Below are 23,238 nucleotides of genomic sequence, written 5' to 3' on the forward strand. Positions count from 1 at the left end.
GCTATTTTGGACACAGAAATGCGTGGCTAAAATGCGGGTTTAGGTCACAGAGTGCTATAAAATAAATTTATTTTTCTTGAACCGCAGAAAACATGTGTAGCGCCATCTCTTGTCTTATAGTAAAAGGTCGCCGCATTCATGAATAGTTTAGATTATTTATGAAAGATAATATGACTGTTTTATTTTAATAGCACAGGTATATTATACCAAGGTAATCGATTTATTGTTTTTAATAAAATAAGTTACGAGGCTAAATATTGCAATTTATTGAATATTTGAATCCTCGGAACAATAGTAGCCTTCACAAATTCGTGTCAAATAAAACGTGACACGCGAGCGCGACATGCAGTGTCAAATTTGTAATGTCATTTGTATTTTGTCATCTGCAGTCTGTAAAGTTTGGCAGCTGATCATATGTTCTGTTTATAAAAATCTCTTCACGTTTCTGTTATTATAGAAACATGGAAACCATGTGATTAAAAACTTCCAATTCCCAAAAAAGTCCCATTGCCTAGATATTTGCATAATTTACGTGAAGTTATATCTGAAAGCAAATATGTCTGAGTCTAATAAACCGTCTTTAAGGATAGACTGGTTCGATGGCACAGTTATGGAAGATTTCGGGCAGGCATCGACTGCTAACTTCGCAGACGAAGATGTTGCCAAGTCTGAACCCGAAGCGAAACCTAAGGAGATTGAGAAAAAGCCAATTGGCTTCAAACGACTCCTAGATCTATCGCTATTAAGCTCACCACTTTTGAATTTGGAAATTGCAAACCGGCCCGGCTTCTGGCTATTATTAGATGGTGAATTGAAGGGAGATTTCATAGTTTTAATTGTGAAAGTTCTGGCCAACGTATACAAATCCCTGCAGCCAGGAGAAAAAAGCAAAATCGTAACTATGCTCCGAACCCGATTTGAAAAAAGCCAATTTGTGAACATATTAAAAGATTATATTATTGGATTACCTAAAGTAAGGATTGTGGAGAAAAAAATGAATTTACAGCTCTGGAATGACATAGAAACGTTTTTCTTTGATGTGCTTGAACTGTGTAGTGGTATATTTAAATTTGGAATAAATAATTCTGGTTACTTGCACGATCTGAATGATTTAATAGAAGCTACAGAGGCAAGTGCTCTTGGAGTACAGAAAGAGCATTCGGAAATGATAAGTGAAGCTTTCTTTTCACAGATAAGGCAATTAAAATATAATGTTGTTAACTGTCTTCAGGTAAAGCTTCATTTTATTCTTTTAAGTACTAAAGAAGTCACATGATGAATTGACCTACTTGATATATTGTCACTGCTGTCCACCTCTCTTTAGGATTATAATAGGTCCTATATTTTCTTTTCTTTTTTTTTTACTTATGTTCTTTATGCGATCTGTTTCTTGTGAACATTAAATATAGGGTTATGGATTTATATGTTTGTCTTGGGGGGCAGTCAGTCCAGCGACGTACGCCCCTTGTGTTTATCAATCCCTATAAATCTCTAGGGGACTTTCTTTTTAGCCTTTTGAATGTTGAGGTGTTATTCATTAAGTGTTTAGTCAGTCTATTTGGATGGTTTTCTATTCTATTCCTGTAGGATTTCATTGAGTGCTTGATCTCTTCTTGGTTTGGTAGAATTTGTAGTTGTTGATTCTGAGGTAGTTTTTATTTGTGAAATGGGTTTCTGACACTACCAGGATGTCATTTTGTTTATTTTCATATAGTCCTCATATAATAGGTCCTATATGAGGTATATTATTAGTGTCCGCCCTAATTTTTGAGTCCGTTCTGAATATAGAAACGAGTTGCGTTAGTGTTGTAATGTTGTTATGAAGTATATGCCTGTATTTGTGTTTGATCGTATTGGCTTTATGGCTACATGCAGCTGTTATAGGGAAGAAATTTATTTGTAGTTGACTATATAGTTAAACCACTAAAAGAAGTAGATTTTTCTATCTATTATAGTCAGTAATGTCTTTCTTTAAAATAACACTTCCCAAAAATTTATATATTTCTCATATTCCTGTTTCAGACCAATAAACAAGTTGAACAAACAAAATACAAAAATACAGATCCAAATAGTTTTAGGAACCTTCACATATTCCCGAAAAAGGATGATTTAATAAGGAATGCTGTTGAAATTAAGCCAAACATTATAAATGGTGCTTATCCAAGTATTGAAGATTACTTAGATCTACAGTTCAAGTTGTTAAGAGAGGATTGCTATGGACCATTGCGTGAAGGAATATGTAAGTAATAAAGATTACCTCTCCCTATATATTTACTAGGTAAATATTAAATAAAAAAAGAACTGCTTAAAAATAAAACCCATGTTAGTCCATTTCGACATATCCAAAAATATCTCATATAATAAAATCCTTCAAGCCATTTGGGTTGCAGGGCAATCCAAAGAATGGGTTGTTCATACATATATACTCGTATGCTCCAAAAACATTACCCTCCACAGTCCACTAAAACCACATTTTTATTGTCTGTTTATTTGTTCTTAGGTATTTACCTCTAAAACTATTGGGCTAATTGATGATTATTATTATGTTTGTCCCCTAAATATTGTGCATTGTCCAATTTCAGGCAATTACTTGGAAAATCCCTCTCAAAAGAGACATGAAAACCTAAGGTTTGTAAGATGAAGCATTACTTAAATAATTTTGCATTACCTTGTAATTATTTGAACAAATGTCCAGTATTTGACAATGTGGCGACTTCCTGCAATTCACTCGCGATACCACTTTGGTAACGGGAGATCTCCCACCAGGCTAGGTGATCATGCCTAGGGAGTAACCATGTAACGTGTTTAGAAACGTGTAGCGCCATCTTTTGATGAGTTATGGGAAGTCGCCACAGGCTACAATACCATATTGTGCCCATAACAGAAGCCACAATTAATTACAGGACAGGACTTCTGTCTCAGATAGATCATAGTTACACATATATTTACTAGAGAATTGTCGAGAATTGTTTTAGATATTCTAGACTATCTCATATTAGTACCTCATCCTTCAAACCAAAACACAGCAACAGAGAACAGTAACTGATAAGTGATGCATCTGCAGTCCAACTAACATTAGTAATTCAATACATAAGAGGTGGTGGTAGAACTTCCTCCACCAAACCACAATAGAACTGTGGCGACCTCCCGCTACTCGTCAAAAGATGGCGCCATGAGTATTCTGAATCCCGCTATCAAAGTTTTCTAAACATCTTGCATATATACAAACTACGAACTGAGACTGTCGGAACACGGCCGCTCCCCGGGCATGATCACCTAGTCCGACGGGAGATCTCCCTTTGCCATAGTGACCCCGACGTGACTAACTTTAAGAATAAACACATTTTATTGCTTCTACAATACATATGTATTGATATGTATAACATATAAAAATTGATTACTTCCAGAATCTACCCAAAAGTGCGCATTATCCGTACATATGTAGCCAACAACAAAGTCGGCCATCTTGTCGATGTAGCGTGGAATGAAAGGGTTCAAAACCTCCCCATTGACAAGAAGCATGCCAACAAGCGACTTATGTTTGGCTCGTTACTCTTGTTCACAAGTGATAACTTTCAGACTATATTATGCGCTTCTGTTTTGGATTCCAGCTCCAGTCTGCTTAGTATGGGCTATGTGAGTAGGTTTCCTTTGATAATACTATTCTCTGTCATTTCTTTATTTGTAATATTAAAACATAGAAAATAGTGTATAATTGAACACTATTATTTATTAGAACTAGTAAATGAGATTTCATTTTCACCTAATAATAAGTAGCTACTTTCGCAAATATCTATAATGGCCAGTATATAATCAACCTTAGATAGAAATCGAGTCATTCCTGATATCAGTGTTGCTACATCTAACGAATAAGTGTCAATTAAAGATTAAAATCTCTCTCTTATTTTATTCAGAAGATAGACAAGCATTTTTTTCTTTTTTCCATTTGTTACATTTAATCAAAATTCCTTTTCTCACAGATAGCGGTCTCATTTGAAAATCCTGTATCGAGCAAGGTCTTCTCTGAAGCTTACCTTATGGTAGAGAGTGAAGTATTCTTCGAACCGTATCACAGGGTGTTAAAGGTGCTACAAAACTCTGAAATAGACAGTTTACCCATGAAGAAGTATATTGTGGATGTCCAGGTAAACAATTTACAGATTGCCTATGTTGTAAGCAACTACTGATCCTAAACAATTATGTGAATCTAAATGATTCTTACACAGGAGCATACTACTATAGATTAAGGTTGTGAAGTCAAACCATAGATTAGTAAAGGTCCTAACAAGAAAATGTAACCAGTTTTGAGAATTGAAATAGTTGCGTCTTCGTGCTAAAATGTCCCTAAAAAATTTGAAATACTTATTTATTATGTAAAATTGTAAACTTTCCGCAGTATTAGTTATTCATTCATAAATTTTCTCTAATTTTTTTTTTTTTTTTAAAAACGAAAAAATTACTGACAAATCATCCTTTTTGTGGCTTCATTAAATTTCAAGATGGCGAAGTATCTTTACTAATCAAAGAGTCAAACCATAACAATTGATAAATATTTTCTTAAAATTACTTTCTTAAGTAAAACGGAAAATATATATTTTATGTTGCCCAAAAGCACTAGTTTAAGCATAGGTCAGCTGTCATAATTTATTAAATAGTACTTACATCAAATTATTCATTAATTCTAGACTAAAACAGAAGCACCGGTCTATTTATCATCAGAAACTATATACAGTATAAATGACTCAAAAAAATCTGACGAAATCTACTTTCCAGTACTCGATACTAGCCAATGGCCTTTAGCTGAATATTTTGGTCTAGACCAATCTCAAATGGAAGCTTACATGTTAGCACTAACTAGAGAATTCGCTGTAATACAAGGACCACCGGGTACCGGCAAAACGTACATAGGGACTAAAATAGCATCAACTCTACTTAAGAATTTGTCCCTAGAAGGCACGCCAATGTTAATAATATGTTACACGAATCACGCCTTAGATCAATTTCTTGAAGGCATACTGAATGTCACGACGAATATAATCAGATTGGGGAGCCAAAGTAAAAGCAAGATCATAGAACCGTACACATTGAATAACGTGAGAATGAAAGTTAAATCCAAATTTTCACATCTCTACGCAAAGAAGAGAAAGGAGTTGGGGGATATTTTCAAACAAATGACGGACGTTCAAAACGAAATTGAAAAGTGTGAAACACAGTTGCTTTCATACAAAAGTATCAGACCACATTTGAAAGTTAATGATAAGTTATTTGAACTGAAATGTGATAAAGAAGATGCTGTATTACACTGGCTTTTTGAGCATTTAGAAAATAGATTAGATAATCCTAATGAGGATGTTTCGGAAGATTTAGACGATTGGGAGAAACAGTGTGATGATATGGAATATTGTGATATTAATGACAAAATAGAAACTTGCTTCTCAGAAGAATATGCTCTTAAAGAAATCGATTCTATGAACAACAGTATCAAGTATATAAATGATATAACTGACGACAATATGGAAAGTAAAATGATGAGAGATAAATTCGAAGCTCAAATCGATAAAGTTAAAAAGAGATTAGAGTATTTCAAGGTAAATTTTTCATTATTACATAATTTATTACAACAAGCAGTGATAAATAGGTTAAGAAACTAGGCCTCTGAATAGAGGAATCCGAGGTTCAATTCCCAGGATAAAATTATTTACTTGTTTAAACAGTGACGGAAAACATTGTGAGGAAACTAGCATGCCTGAGAGATTTATAAAAAAATACTGTCAAAGGTATGTGAAGTCTACCAATACGCACTTGTCCAGCGCGGTGGACTATGGCCCAATCCTTCTCATTCTGAGAGGAGACCCGTGGCCAGCAGTGGGACATCAATGGGTTGATGATGAAATGTCATTATTAAAATGCTTAGCTTCAATTAATTTTCGTCCGATTTAATTTTAATCGATTTTATCTTTTACAGAAGCACATATTATTAACTCGAAGTACAAAGGATTATTCGATTGATCCAAACATTAAAAAAGTATATGACTTGAGTTCAGAAAATAGATGGAAAGTTTATTCTAATGCTGTTGGAAAAGTTAAAGATGAACTAACAAACAAAATGAATGATCTCTTGGTAAGTGAATTCAATATTTTTATGTTTAAGGAAACTGGTAAGGTTTATAAGGTGGTAGAACACTTTTTGGTTTAATTAATAAATGATGATATTATTACAATTAAACACCTTGTGTTAGTTTCTCTATCTTTCCACACGCCTCAGCTCTTAAAAATCCTTACTTATCCTTACTATTCCTTACTTCCTTACTAATATTATAAATCCGAAAGTAACTCTGTCTGTCTGTCTGTCTGTCTGGTTGTCTCTTCTTTACGCCTAAACCACTAAGCTGATTTTAATGATTTTTTGTACAAAGATAGTCTGAGACCCGAGTAAGGACATAGGATAGTTTTTATCCCGGAAATCCCACGGGAACTAGGGATGGCGATCTAAGATTGATTAATCGGAGAATTGATCTTATGGACCAAAAAAATCGATTATTTTAATCTATATTAGTGAGGATTGAATCGTAAACTATGCCTTTGATCAAGTGATGATCTTTAGCAAAGTTGTTGTCCATGAGCCCACGAAGGTTCCAGAGTTGGTACGACCAATTGTCGCCAGATGGCGCCACTGTCGTTCCAATGAAGTTACGAATTTTCAGTTTTATGTATGTTAGTATGTCATATTATTTTCTTTTAAACGCGGGTGAAGCTACGGGCTGCGGGTTAGTGGTGTTATATAGCAGTAATACTTACAATTATCAACTTAACATGCACAATCAAACAAATTAATTTCTATAACATTGATAACTTACAGGAACAACATAACATCTGCAGTAAAGAACTTGAAGAAGTGTCGAATGTTATTGATAGCGAAATAATGAAAACGGCAAGAGTTGTGGGTGTTACCACAACTGTAGCGGCTCGAAGACACGAGTTACTGAAGAAATTGTTATCATCCATAGGTACAGTATTTGTTTATAATGTACTAGCTGTGCCCCGCGGTTTCACCCGCGTTAAAAAGAAAACCGCAGGGCACAGCTAGTTCTAAAATATATGTAGCCTAAGTTACTCCTTATAACATCAGCTACTTGCCAATAAAAGTTATGTCAAAATCCGTCCAGCCATTTCAGAGATTAGATTAGATTAGATTAACAAATAGACAGACAGACAAAAATTGTAAAAAAAAATATTTTGGTTTATGTACCGTATGTATATTCATATGATGTAGAAAAGGCGTTATTTCAATATTAAAAACAGACACTCCAATTTTATTTATATGTATAGATAGATGAGTAGTAAACGAGCCAGTCGGCCACAGATGCGCCGCTACCCCTGAGGACTAAGCTGGAACGCCTCGGAAAAGTATGTCTCCCTTACCACACCCTTCAAACCAGAACACAGCAGCGCTTAGCGATGCTGTTATTAGACAGAAATATTGTGTGAATCACGGAGAGTTCTACTATCTTCAAATATATGTTACTCCAAATTCTTTTTCTTATGGGGATTAGTTAGACAATAATAGATTGATGATTATTTATTACAGTGATTGTCGAAGAAGCGGCTGAAGTACTTGAGGCACACATAATAGCCTCGTTAACAAATTACTGTCAACATCTTATACTCATTGGTAAGTAATCTATGCTTTTTAGTGTGTCCTACTTTATAACTATAGCAAAGTAGCTTCTGAAGCTACTACTATAAGACAGAAATGTGTGTGTCAATTTTGCCTATGTAATTCAACTACACATCTATATTTAAAATATACGTTTCCCCAGGTGATCACAAACAACTAAGACCTACAGCTGCCCACTACAAACTGGCTAAAGACTACAATTTGGAAATATCTCTATTCGAGCGTATGATTCGTAACGGCATACACGCTCGCACTCTCTCAACGCAGAGGCGCATGAGGCCCAACTTTGTGGAACTGCTCGTTCCTGCTGTGTATGAGAAGTTGGACTGCCATCCTACTGTCTTCACATACCCTGATGTGAGAGGGATGAAGGATAGTTTGTACTTCTACAGTCATAATGTTTTTGAGGACTCAGAGGTAAAAATAATAAACATATTATTATAATCATAAATATTTAATTATAATAAAAATAATAAATATTTTATTATTTTAGTCCGTCATATAAAACTCTTTTTTTTTTCATAAATCGTTCTATTAATAAAAAGATTTCGGTATGAGGCATGTAATTATTGATTTTATCGTAAATTTCAAAAGCGAAAATGTAACTTTACTAAACATCAAGACCGACTTCAGAGTTAAAGGTAAAAAATATGCAATTCAATATGACAATTAACATTGAAATATATCTGAAATCATATACATTATGCATGTTTAATATGATATTAGTAATTGTAATATTATTATTTTAAATAAATCTGTTCAAGAGTCGAACCTGACACTTCTACATATTATACCCAATTGTCAATAACATTTGGCAATTTTTATAATTAGTGACAATGGTAATATTTTGCGTACCTATAAATGTGGAATATAGAAGACTATTTTTAACCGACTTCACAAAGGAGGTGGTTCTGAATTCGGTCGGTATATTTTTTTTTATGTATGTACACGAATTACTCCACCGTTAGGGGACCAATTTTAACTATTCTTTTTTTGTTGTAACAGCTGTATTTAGAAATGATTTGATTTATATATTATTGCATATTCCAGGGCTTAGAAGACAGCTGGAGTCATAAAAACACGTACGAAGCAAAATGGTGCGTATCATTAGCGAACTATTTGCGCAATATGAAATACGCCTCTCAAGATATTGTCATATTGTCCACTTATACCGGACAAGCGACACTTATAAAAGAGGTATGTAATTTAATTTTTTATTATAAACGACATTTTTTATTAGCGTAACTTCTTAAAATGGCGTCAGAGATAATTAAAACAAAAATATATGCAAATTTTGTAAGAATTACAACTGTATTAATGTGATCTTGACAATAAATCAAAATCAGAAAATTATTTACGTGTCTTACAATATGGTAATTTTTTTGTGAAATTGGGTTGAAATCGGGCCCAATAAAGAGCCATATCTTTTATGATGCTTTTGAAGCGCAGTAATAAGCAAACATGATGTAAATTCAGCATGGATATATAATTTAGATTAAAAAAATCAATCAGCATTTCATAATCCAGTTTTCCGTAATCCAGTTTCATGTGTTACAATTTCCGTTAATAGAAGAAAAATATCGTCCATAAAAAGTATAAAAACCTTTTTATTCTAACTTATTGTTTTAAAAATTACAGCTCAGTAAAAAATACAGCTCACTCGAAGAAGTGAAAATAACGGTTGTAGACAACTACCAAGGGGAGGAGAGCAGGATAGTGATACTGTCGCTGGTAAGGAGTAACAGAGACGGCAAGATTGGCTTCTTGACCGCCGCTAATCGGATTTGTGTCGCGCTATCGAGAGCTAGAGAAGGTATAAAAGGCCATCTGATTTGTTAGTTATTTTTAAATTAAGTTAGGATTAAAACTACTTCGCAACAATCCGCTACTAATATGTACGATGGTATATATTTTATTTTAAACCATGCAATATGTATACAAAGGATGTGTGCAGATGTAAGAATATACACCACCATACATACCAACACGTGTATCGCTGCAAAACGGAGCATCATCAGGGTAAGTTTAATAGGTAGGGTTAATCGTTAACTTAACGATTAAAATCTACATTTTGCACGAATTATTGTTTTTAGGTCACAAAATTAGATTTAGGTTGTCCACTACAAAAGCTAAATGTATCCCAGCCTTGTGATTGAACTCTTAATTCTTGGTCTATTGAAATTGAGAAACTCGACCACGCAATGGGGGGTCTCAGGTTCGAATCTTGGATTTTTGAAATTATGTGCGTATCGAAATTAATTATCATTTGCTTAAACGGTGCACGAAAATGTTGTAAGGAGACCTGCACATCTGAGTTCTTTAAAAGTTTTTACAGTTGTGTACAGTCTACTAATCAAAACAGGTGGACTATGGCCTATACCCTTCTAATTCTTATAGGAGACCCATGCTCAGCAGTGGGATTCTAAAGGATGGAAGACGACGATAGATATATATACATATATATTTACTGTTAAATCAAGTGAATCAGAATGTGATATTCATATTTATTCATTTCATATTATTATGCTCCACTCCATATGTGCAAATTTACATCTTTTAAAAACTAAATATACAATGTAACATAGTGGTACATATAATTAATTACTTATGATAAAAGGATTGTTTTGTATTATGGTTGTAGGGGATGATTTGATCGCCCAGCTAAAAAATAGTTTATATAATAAATGAAAATAAATAAATAATAATATTTCTTTACAGGCTTTTATATTTTCGGTAACATGAACGTACTACAATCGTCGAGTCCAATATGGCGGTGTATAAATAAGAAGTTGATTGATCAAAACGCAATTGGACAATCCTTAGCGCTGAGATGTGAGAAACATATGAAGACATTAAATGTAGGTTATTATCAGTATTTAATAAGAATAAGACTATTGGTCATTCACCATCAGAAGATATTTCCTTAGAATATGTGTCAAACGCTCTTCTCATCTGGTTTTCATGGTGTGATAAAGGAACGACACTAACACAAGGCCATGCGCGATCGACGCATAAAATTTAGAGGGGAGGAACACGGGGGAAAATTGTTTAAATTAGACCACTTTTTTCTAACTCGTTTTAACGCATCCTCTCCGCTACTCCCGGCAGAGAGGAATGCATCTGCCGACGATCTTAGACAGGAATTAAGTCAAGACCCCACATAGGAAGTCTTGACTGCAACCCATCAAGTTGACTAAATACAATTTTTTTACTTCCATTCCACAAAAAGGTAGATCTAGTTATTTACTGGTAATAATTTCATGATTTTCTTTTCAGGTTAGCAGCACAGAAGACTTAGATAATATTAAAGCAGGAGCTTGTTTGAAAGCGTGTAGTGTGGAGCAATAATAAATTCAAAGGATTGAAATGGACTCCTACAATGCAGCCACAACCTAAGTGCTACGTCGATATGGCAAAAGCACTGAAAACCTTGAAATACCGTTAGTGAGAGTATAGTTAAAATTTCGTCCACAATCGTTCAGAATGGACGTTAATGGCAATAAAAATATATAATAAATAACAAAATATCCTAATATTTAATTTTAAAGATGTTATATAAAAATAATTCTACTTTTTATTATATAAAAAGGTGCTATTTTTGCGTGAGATTCTATATTAATAAAACGTTGCCAATATGTTTATGTATTTGGTATTTCTGTGGATTTAGTTTTCGGTTGTTGACGTCATTAGAGCAAGTTTGAAAGTGTTAGAACTCTTTGTGGTTCGACTCCGCCGACAATACTAATACTAAATGCTGCTGTGTTCTGGTTTGAAGGATGTGATAAATGTAGCACATACTTTCCGAGGTGTTCCACTTGTCGTCAACGACAGCGGTACATCCGAGGCCGAATTCAGATAGCGATCTAATCCTATCTAGGGTTGTTTATATATGTCTATGGGCGGCAATAGTCACTATCAGGTGGACTGCATGCTCGTCTGTTACTCCTATATTATAAAAAAGTTTGGCATTTATTTAGTCTTTATTCGAACTAAAAGGGCTCTAGTGGTTTAAATCCGCTCGCTAAAATACTGAATCTTTACAAATATTTTTGCAAAATATGACAATTTGACATTTGACTTTGCAAAATTTGACAATTTGTAGTATGCAATATTCTCAAATGTTGATTTTTGGAAGACATAACAAAGAATAGATTGATAATTAATAATGGACATACAAAACATGGACGAATGTTGAGTTTGAGGAATGGGACAAGAAAAATAATAAAACACGTGAGAATTTTGCAACAAGTTGTTTATTGTCAAAAGAATTTAATAAGCTTTTACACAATACTATTTAATCACTAGTATTTTGTTCGCAACATTTATTCTGCTAATGTATACAGCAAATTATTGTGTAATTATACTTTCATACAATTTCTATTAACATTGATTAACCTTTACTTTTGTGTGTCAAAATTGATTATAAATTTTAAGTAAATTATATACAAAATTTAATAGTTAATAACTTGACTGCACAGTGCATATATTAAATTACAGATTCACCCATACATCGATAAAAATCATAATACAATTCAATGATATTATTGAATTATAACTTGCCAACGAATTCTTATTTTCTGTCACATCTCAATATTATGTTGCACTTTTATACATCATCCATAGTTTTTAACTTGCTAATAACACGTGAAAAATAGTTGCGTAAGCTAATTTGATCGAAGGTAGGCCTTATCAGTATCTAGGCTACTGCCACGGACCTAACATTTGCTGTTTGCAATACTGCCATCAGAAGCACCTAAGCGGTATCTAAGTTGGAGTAAGTTTCTAAAAAATCGAGGTTGTATAAAAGTATTTTTGTTCTTAGTTTATTTCAGGAGTATTACTTTTTGGAAAATTTAATGATGATTGTTTGTTCATTTATTTATGTTTAAAACATTTACTATCTGTTAAAAGTTTTAAGATAATAAGCGGTTTTAATTATATGGCAAATTACCTTTATATTTTTGATATACATCAAAGTAGTTTAGAGTAACACTGCGGTAGACAATATTCATAGTTGATTTTTTGTAAGTTTCAATTAAAATATTGTCAGTTGGCTTAGTTCTTTAAATGCCTAATTTTATTTGAATTACCGCTTTGGTGCTTCTTCTATAGTTTTATTCTATCTCGTTAGTGCAACGTCACCATCAAACCGAATATAATTTAAATCTATGGTTTATAGCTGCACAACAATAACTAGAATGACAAAGCATGTGCCTAATGAGGTAACAATCAATTATGAATATTAATAGTGATCCAACACAAATTAAAAAAATATTAAAATAAGCAATATCTAATAGGTACAACCTACGCAGCGAACATTTCCAAAATGTTCCCTTTTGAGCACAGACGAAGTAAACAAATAGACTCTTAACCGAAAACAATTATTAACATTGCTTATAATTGATCTACAGCATAAATAAGTATGTCACCGCCTTGTAATTGAAGGAAGCCATTAAATGGCTTAAATGTCTGATAATGTGTCAGCCATTTAAGCCATTTAATGGCTTAGAATATTTTGTATCAGACACACGTGATTGAACTCTGAACTCTAATGCAGGCATAGAACTATAGTCTAGGCATTCAAACAATCAGGCCACGACTCCAAAATCATATATTACGAGTTCATTTACTTACTTCGTCTAGTACTTTGTATTACATTATAAAACTTAAAACAATTTTACAGAATAGAATAAATAAATTTAAATGTATATAATTTAACCCACAAAAACCCGAATGTTACATATAAAACCGGTTACTATGCTACACTTAGTTGCTTAGTACTAAATAGCGTACATTTTATTCTAAGCTGAGACAATAGAATTCGGTTAAGTATAACCTGTTCTATAAAGAATGTATTCCAAATGATGTCACTCTACGTTTCTCGCTCACGCTTTTTACAGAACGAGCGACAAATAAATGGAATTGAGTCTATTTTGGATTACAATATTTATTAAGTTATACTTAGCAGTAGGTACACTATTTCGTCTCTTAGAAAATTATATATTTATGGTACGAGGAGTACTTGTAAGTAAGAATAGTAGTTACTTTAACCTACTGACATAGTTCTAGGAGCCAGCCCAGAAAATTATGCATAAGGCAAAATAAAAACTATTGTAGAAAACTCTCAAATGGATACCACCATCTTATATTATAAATGTTTGAATTAATAATACAATTCAAAATAGCGGCTTATGTATATTTTCTTGCCGACATTGCCATTTTCAATTAGATACCTACAATCTGGATTGAAACAAGCTATACCTTTTAGGTATGTATTTTATACTTTCCTACTAGGTATACATCGTTTTTCACTGAGAAATCAAACGATAAATATTCAATTTCTAAAGCGTACATAACTTAAGAAAAATCAGAGGCTTATTATATAATACTCTGATATTGAAGTATAATATCATACCACTTTGGTATACTTAATAGACATTAGAATCTGGCTTGAAGTGGCCATGTTCAACACGTTATAATTTTAAATCATTTTGTAGAACAAAGTTTTAGCTACTCTTTTGTTCCATATCTCATTACCATACAAGTGTTGCATGCCTATTGTGCTATGCAGTGAAGGCTGAATGCAATTCAGTATTAATAAATACCTAAGAATAAAGTAGTTAATACAATGTAGCTTTGTTTTATATTTTAACGTCAATTGCATACTAAATGGTCAAGTTTTGTCTACGCCGGTTTTTTATAATCAATCTATCTGATGTTTTGCCAACCAGAGATCGAAATTAAGAATTTGTTCATACCAGACAAGGTCATTTACGACCTTTGGCAACCAAAAATAGATTCATTTATTAGTACCGGGTGTATGTGAATTTTCCAAAAGATAAATAAATAAATGTTCTTACAATAATTTTTAAATTTTAAAATCAACATTATTATAAGTTTTGTCTACATCATTATGAATCAAAGGATATCCATAATTATGTATTATTAAAGGATATCCATAATTATGGATATCCTTTAATAATACTTAATTAAGTATTATTAAGAGTTTAATAATATTGAATTTATTTTAACAATCTATTGTTTGAGCATATGTGTAACAAAAAACACATTAACTTAAGACTTTTGACCTCTATTACGGATGGCATTGTTTTATTTTTGTCACAATGTCTAATAGGAAATTCGTAGTAGGTGCTTTGAAAAATTCAAGGTTTTCAAGGTCATAAACCATTAAGTCAGAATTTTGAATATAATTGAAATGAGAATGACAGTAATTTATATGTTATCACAGTTCTATAGGTGTTTATTTGGCCATTTGTGAAATAGGTTGACTTTAAAGGCGGGTTTCCGCAGTTATCTCCAGCAGTTCGTTAACTCACACGTAGAAATAAGAGGAGGCGATTAAAGGATTAATAAAAAATCTCACAGCGTTGTCCTACATCTGCTGCAGTCACCGGTAACAACTGCGGAAAACCCTTGTTTAGGGACACCTATATCCAACGACCAAAAGATTTCAAGTTCGTGAAGTCTGCCAATACACACTGGTCCACTGTGGACTATGACCAAACCCCTTTCACTCTGAGACTGTACCTAGCAGTCTAAGAACCGGACCAATTTTATTATGATAATGTCAAGTCCATCCTAACCTCTTTACCACGCTTTTATTAGCTTGATCTATATGTATGTATGTAACGGAATCTTTGAACTCGATTTTTACCCACTTTGAACGGTCCGATTAATTTAAAATTTTGAACAATTATCAGGAACCGATGACATTACACGATTTTAATAATTTTATTTCATTCTCCTCATCAGGATCGTCAGGAATCAGGATTAACGATCTTCCGTGCCCGATTTTAGCGTGGTTTTTAGTTTTTAAACTATAATTATTATTTAGATTAACGTGAAACAGTCAAAATCTTTTGTATTGCGTTAACGGTAAACAAAACGACCCCCTGTATTGACCTTTACTCCTTTATCATTCAATTAGTCCAATTTAAAATTATAATTAACTAAGCTCACGTTATTTAACTACATTTATTCCAACATTTTTACCTAAAAGTGTCACTAACTATGTTTTATCGAAACGTGTTTTTGAAGCGTTTTATATCGTGCAAATATTTCAATTTAAAATAAGTAAGTATTTGTTACCAAATAAATTTCTTTATCTTAACGTAAATAAACAAATATAACTTATTACCTTTGTTCCAGCTAATTTCCTTTCATTGTTATAGTAGTAGCTAAATTAATTGAAATAGTTGTTTTGTTACCCTAATTCATAAAATAAAACATTTAAGATGCAACCACATAAAATTACATAACTATACCTACATATGTACCTACCTATATAAAACTCTTGAATGTGAAAGACGGAAAAAGCCAGTAAACAGCAATTGTTTTGGCTTTAAATCGCATGTGCATTTTATAATAATTTAATTACAATTCAATTTAAGCAGATTAGCTTAATTGCCATCTCTAAAATACGCTAACTTTATAGATAATTTCATTAACTTGCGCTTAAATATTAGTGAGTGATGCAAAAATGTTCTGACATGTCAGCAGTTTTTCGAATTATAAAGTTTATTTCGCTTATGATCTTACATATCCTAGACACATAAAAGTAAAGACAAAATTTTGATATTCATATTCGATTTACTTGTGAATAACGTACAACACAAATCTTTACCGGTTTCTGGACGATTAGAATGCTAGAATTTACTAAACGACTATATCACTTCACACTCTTATTCTGTGTGCGTAATTCGTGATTACTAAGCAAATTGTTAAAACTCTGTAAAGGTATTTTTTTCAAGCAATCGTTTCTTTAGCCTAAGCCTACACTGACATCATCGCAACACAAACCAAGCCCAAATGAATGAAACGGCCTATAACCATTGTGCATTGTCCTACCTACATTATAGCATCACATTGTGTATCACATTCTTTCAATTACCCCTAAGCAGATAACCTAGTATTCTTCTAGAAATTCTTCTATAATTGACGCTATATTCTCTGGTGCGTTCAACTGCACGTGATGAGTGCCATTCACCTCCTCAAAGCGTGTGGAAGTTGTCTGTTTTAGTTTCTCTACCACTCGTAAGTAGTAATCTAGTCTCTCCCATTTCTGACCAGGATTGGCCCTTATATTCAACACTTGGCATTTGATCTTGGCCGCATATTCGAGGGCCGTTTCAATCGACATCATCGCTAGACCAGCTACCTTGAGCCTCGGATCTCGTTTGAAGTAGTATCCTTTTTTTTTCGTGTGGGTCGGCGTGGGCGCCATTCCTCTCTTCATGAGCACTTTACAGTTGTCCCTAGACACCGATCCTTTATACGCATCACATACCAAATCGATCATTTCCTCGTAGTCGTAACAAGGTATTTTGTCTTCGGTCAAATTTTCATAATCTAAAACCTTGTCGATGGCCATTCCCGTAGAATTCACCATATGCTCCGGAGCTCTGACCGCAGGGCTAGCGATATCCACGCAGATGATTTTTTCAACGTCATCTGGGAACGACGCCGCGTACATGAAACTTAAAGCTCCTCCGAGGGAATGTCCCATTAAACTAATCTTACTCCATTTGTAATATCTCACGATCCGTCGTAAAAGTGATATGCCGTCCCAGAACACGTAGTAAATCATACCTTTCGGGTAGTGAGTGGACAGTCCATGGCCGGGTAGGTCTATGCACAGAACGGAGGTAGATGCAGGCAGGAGGGGTATGAGGTTGTCCCATGTCCCGGCGTTGTCTTGCCAACCATGTATAGCTATCAACGGCTGCTTGTTCCGTGGTCCCCACCATCGTCCAGCGACGTGGCCCCACGGCACTGGGATCTCGACTTCTTCCACCGTAACGCCGACCGGCAAATCTGGAATATACAAAAAAAGATTATGAAGATTGCGCTTGTCTGCAACTCTAGTCCCACCACAGGGTATGATCCCTCCCAAAAGTCTTTCACCGATCTACTGTAATTGTGGGAGAAATTGTGCTTAATAAGGATGTTATGGATTAAATGTATCGTTTAATTAGTGATGATGATGAATTATTATATTATACAAAAATTACCTACATAAATAAATATTACGAGTTCAGTAAAATCATTAAATTAGTAATATACTGATGATACCTTCAGCGTGATAGTGTTATCAGAGGTCCCACAAATAAGATAACTCGAGTTTCATCTATTCAATCTTTTGATAAAAGGATGACTAGTACTATGATTAATATAACTTTGACCTAGTGCTACAAGAGATCACTACAAGTAATCTAACATGGACATGATCATTTTAAAATCAGTCAGTTTTTGCATACCCATACATTTCCAAATATTTAAGTAACGTAATGTAAAATATTATATCCGATAATATTGAAAATAACTACAAAAAATATGTTTTAATTATTTCAAAGCAATATATATATATATATATTGCTTATAATATTTTAATATATAATTATTTCAAAGCAATATATATATATATATATATTGCTTTGAAATAAATATATATATATATATATATATATCTAATAATATAATTATGTGTAGGTACATATAAAAATTCTGGAGAACTAGAACGACTTTCAAAGCAGACGGAGCAGAAAAATTCTTCTAGAACCTTATCATATACATTTATCTAATCACCTACCTCGCATGTTGCCTATAAAGTAGCGTGTCGAAAGTCCAATGCCATGCGCATGGTACCTACAAACCTGTAACCTAAGACTAAAAAAATACTTCGTCCCTCGGATATTAAACAATACCAAATACTACAGATTAACTTTAGTCAATTGAAATGTTACAGTTTTTAGTCTCCAGCATGCAAATGTCAGGCAATTTTACTTTTTGGGTATCAAGGGGGTTTGTGTGGAGCTAAATCCAATTTTGTGGGGTCACAACCGTTCCTCGGCCGCCACATCTTGAAAAAGGGGTGCAAATTGTTTCACTCTCCATTAGGCAACGTTTGAAAGAATAATTATGGTCTGAAATGGTAAATACTTGAAAAGTCATAACGCCACAAACTACATTCAAATATAATAGGTTTTACTTTAATTTACTAAATTTACTACAGCAAGTAAACTTTCCTGCGTTCGTGAGACTTTATCTTTATTTTTTAGTCTGAACCTACATCTTAGAATTACTTACTTATCAGAATACATGTAAATTACAGTAGGTCCTTATTACTAAGAGGTTAATGAAATATAAACCCCGGGAGCTATTACAAAAACTGAAGTCACCCACGGCAGAATTATTGATTTTTATAATGATGGTTATGGCTACTACGCCCATAGACTATCTGTAATAAACAATCAGATAGGATTAGATTCCCATCTAAGGCCGTCTTCAGATGCACCGCTATCTCAGAGTACTAATCTGAGAGGTTTCGGAAAAGTAAGTCTCCCTTACCACACCCTTCAACCCAGAACGCAGCAGCGTTTATTTGGTAGAAATAGGTGCGGCGGTGGTGCCGTCGGAGTCGAACCGCAAAGGGTTCTACTACCTTCAAGTTCACCCGTCATTATGCTGAAGTATTATAATAAAAACAATAAAATATTTAGGAATCTTTGCTTTTAGATTGGTATACGACTAATAAAAACACTAAACGCGAATGCGCCGTTACCTCGTGTAGCTACTATTTGACCCGTGATGCCGAAAAAGTGACCCACCGGCCTAAAGTGTTATTCCTAAGCAAAACTTTTAGAATAGGTAATGTATTTACGTACTTACTTATTTAACTTCAAATAATATACCTACAGAATAACGTGTAGTTTCACTCATTAGTCCATTTATATCTTAAATTATTTTAATTATATTTTTTGCAGTTATTTTGGGATTGTATTTTTTGCTTAAGGTTTTTTAGCACTTTAATTATCAAATTCATTTTATATTTTTTATAACGATAAAAGATATCTAAATGAATTACTGCATTGGACTGTCAACAATATAGCAATAACGAGTTTTTAGTTAAGGTAGAATATTTGAAAGATAATAGAAACAATAAGGTTTGAGCGAGTAGGTAGCACACCCAAAAACAAATATAGGTCTGTGACTGTCACACTATTTCTGGGGCGAAGCGGTTCGTACATTATGTAGAAGTATATGATATATGGAAGCCTGACTCATGTAAAGCAACCATCCTATCCCCTCAAGAGTGGGGCATAGAGAAGAATACACTAACATCCATACTTTGAATAAAAAAATATATTTGTCTACATACATATATTTGTCTGACCGGGAATCGAATCCGCAACCTACTGAGTCAGGCTAGTTCACTGATGCGGAAAGACAAAAGGTTCACAAAAACACTTAATTGCAGAATATGCATATATCTTTTTATAAAAATCAAAATAAAATTACAATTACGAATAAAAATATGTCTTATATAAAATGTGTACACTTGTAAAGCAAGAAAAAACATCCATCAGACTTAATCTGTTCAATTTACATAATGAAACACGTCAGATGGTTAGATACGTGTGGTAACTTGGAAATTAAAAAAACATTTAGAATGCGCTATAAATAAAGCAAACATGATAAAAAAATTACATTTAGTTCGCGGCTTTCATAATTTTAGACAGGAAGTCGCAATTTATTCAAGATAAAACGTAGCATTAGAATATATTCGTAAGAAGATCCCGAAAATTTGGTGCCGACTAGTCGTTTTAAAGTAAAAAAGAAGATTTACCATTTGAACATTGTTAAAATAAGCATATAGGTACAAAAATGGGAATTATAGGCTCATTAGGGTTCTGTACTCACTAAGCTTCCATTGTCAATCCGGTCGCCAGTCTATCTGTCTGTTGAGTGACTCTCACAGGATTCTATCTCTTACAACTTTTTACATAGATACTTGACTTTCTTACAGAGTGTAGAACTGATAGACAACAAATACTAAAAATAAAGTTTTAAAGTCAAGAATTTCGCTTTGATATATTTCAAAGCCATAGAATCTAAATATGCAATAACCAATAAATATTATACAATGCCCTATATAAGCGTCTTCTACATATTTTCTATATTCCAAGTTATACATTTGCTATCTGATCTATGGATTCACATATTCACTACATACCTACATACACTCGGACATAAAATATATCACTTTATAGTAATCAGAATAATCATTAAGTTATATTGCCTACCTACTTGATAATTTCATTATAATATGATAATGTGGTGCAAAGATCAACGTATGTGCGAAAAGTTAATACAAATACAGTTTACAAATTAAGAAATCTTATATATAAAATTCTCGTGTCACAATGTTAGTTACCGTACTCCACCAAAATGGCTTTACCGATTTTCACCAAATTTTATATGCATATTCAGTAGGTCTGAGAATCAGCTACTATCTATTTTTCATACCCCTAAGTGATAAGGATTGTTCATCCTTAACAGTATTTTATTTATATTGCAACACAACATTTACCGGGTCAGCTAGTAATTGAAAAATGTCTGGATTCATTGTTCAATTGTTCTTATGTCATCTTCTAGGTCATTTTAATATTATTTTGTATTTACGTATAAAAAGTTTTCACCCAGTGGTTAAATGAGATAACAACAATTATATAAATATTGAGGAATTTTTATCTGTAAAAAAATAATAAAATTAATCTACCTATCTGTTTGTAATCTCAAAATAATAATTTTGAACATAATGCATATGAAAGAATATGTAACAAGAAAAAAAATGTCTGTCTGTACTCTGATCTGGATCACCTCTGAAACGGATTAACTAAGGACTTCCACTATAATATAGCTAATATTACACAGGGTAACAGATAATGTATAATGGAAATACAATTTTGCTATTTTTTTTTTGTAAATAATTCTTTATTGCCCATTATTAAATCACAATCTTACCAATGATTTGCCTTCTGTATACTAGAAATTTAATCTTTAGTCAGCACAATTAAGATAGAATAAGTACTCATGATGGGAACTTAGAGAAATTAATATGAAATATCTTAGCTACTACTTGTTCTATATTTCTTTGTGGGCCACAGCTCTCAACAAATTGTAGGACACCGAGCATACTCCACCAGACTGTAATTTTTATTTACCTTTTCAAGCACATATATGTTAAAAAAATACATTTACAGCACAATATTTAAAAATACAGCAACAAAAAACAAAAATAGATTTTAAGGTATTACCGTAGCAAAACCAGGAAAATAAATTAATTATGCCGAAATCTTACTTTATTTCAGTGTTAAGTCTAATTTTAAAAATTCCACGAGTATATTGTTGTAAATAAGTAAATATTATAATCTTCATTTAAGTAGAAAATAATAGTAATCTAGATTATCGAAAAAGTATGGTCATAGAATACTAAACTCTTTGGTAATGTTTTCTGAGTTATTCCTTCTTGTCATATATCTGAAGAAATAAAAGATGTGTCTGAGCTAAGAAAATAAGATTTTATTATTTAAAGTATTTCACGATCCAATATTTTAACAGATATGTTTAAACAATATGCCCCAATAATTATGTTGTTTTATCATACTATTTATATTTTAAAAATAGATAATATGAATGCTGATCAATATTTTATCATGGTCAGCAAGAGCAACAGAATATTTAATAAATGTCTACTTGATTATTTTATTAATTTAAATTTATTGCTAAATAAATTATTAATTTATATTATTATATTTTTTAATAAAGAATACCATTGCAAACATTTGAGAAAATTACAATTTAAGCTTAAAGAATAAAGTTAAATGGGGTTTTAAAAATACCAAAATAAGTAATTATTTAATAACAGCAAATACAGAGTAGAGACATCTTTAAATAGAAAGTTTCAACACTCCTGTAATAAATACTTATAGCTGATTTATTTTACTTTGCGATAGTTTTCATTAATGCGTTTAAAATTGCAGTCTTCTTATTCGACATCAATTCATAATGCTGTGTATAAAATATTACAAACCGTGTTTTGGAATTCTATTAAAAGTTAAATTAAACATATTGTGTATTGTAACGAGAAATAATAAATAGTATACTAAGCTTACCTTCTGGAATTTTATGACCGTTCATATTTTCTGCCATCGCGAATACAACTAAAATAAATATAACACTGAACTTGAAAAATTATCCACTTCTATAACCACTCGACCACTTCACTCGTTTGTCATACCAAAATCATAATATTGCTTAACACCACGCTTTATATAGTACTGTAGTAACTGTATTTCTATTCAAAATATTTAAATACACAATACTTAGGTATTTTATGCAAGACCTGAACCATGAAATTAAGAAAAAAAGAGGATCTGTTACGAAACTACAACTCTTAATCCACAGAACACCTATACTCCTAACGGAGCTCTAATCCATGCAATGCATGTACATGGAATGGAATCAATGGAATGGAAAATGGAACAGAACGGATGAGTGAATAAAGTTAAACTAGGAAATGAATAGCTATCGATTTAATCGGTTGAATGACGAATCAAATCATGATTAATCACGTCACTGTATAGTAAGTATGATAAATAGTAAAGCGTAATAATGTGCGTAAACTTTATATTATTATAGTTATAAAGAGAAATATTATAATATTCATTATGAAAGATATTGGAATAATTTTTGAATTA

At 32.7% G+C, this 23,238-nt stretch overlaps 2 protein-coding genes across 2 annotated transcripts; one reads left to right on the top strand and one right to left on the bottom strand.

The window, feature by feature from the left end:
- Positions 1–373: 373 nt before the first annotated feature.
- On the top strand, positions 374–11,313 carry LOC140757294 (NFX1-type zinc finger-containing protein 1-like). The gene is made up of 14 exons (XM_073092926.1): positions 374–1,231; positions 2,023–2,239; positions 2,583–2,628; positions 3,408–3,636; positions 3,981–4,145; positions 4,686–5,588; positions 5,966–6,121; positions 6,860–7,007; positions 7,589–7,672; positions 7,821–8,095; positions 8,729–8,875; positions 9,317–9,491; positions 10,397–10,536; positions 10,955–11,313. The coding sequence occupies exons 1-14, from the start codon at positions 557–559 to the stop codon at positions 11,024–11,026; spliced, it is 3,432 nt and encodes a 1,143-aa protein (XP_072949027.1). The 5' UTR covers positions 374–556; the 3' UTR covers positions 11,027–11,313.
- A 600-nt stretch (positions 11,314–11,913) lies between these two features.
- kraken (serine hydrolase like 2 kraken) lies at positions 11,914–23,098 on the bottom strand. The gene is made up of 2 exons (XM_073092925.1): positions 22,654–23,098; positions 11,914–17,512 (listed from the first exon to the last, which is right to left on the bottom strand). The coding sequence occupies exons 1-2, from the start codon at positions 22,688–22,690 to the stop codon at positions 16,605–16,607; spliced, it is 945 nt and encodes a 314-aa protein (XP_072949026.1). The 5' UTR covers positions 22,691–23,098; the 3' UTR covers positions 11,914–16,604.
- Between the last annotated feature and the right edge of the window lie 140 nt (positions 23,099–23,238).

Source organism: Epargyreus clarus, unplaced genomic scaffold, assembly GCF_041222505.1.
Source record: "Epargyreus clarus isolate Ecla_fem2 unplaced genomic scaffold, WU_Ecla_fem_2.2 ptg000004l, whole genome shotgun sequence".
NCBI lineage: Eukaryota > Metazoa > Arthropoda > Insecta > Lepidoptera > Hesperiidae > Epargyreus > Epargyreus clarus.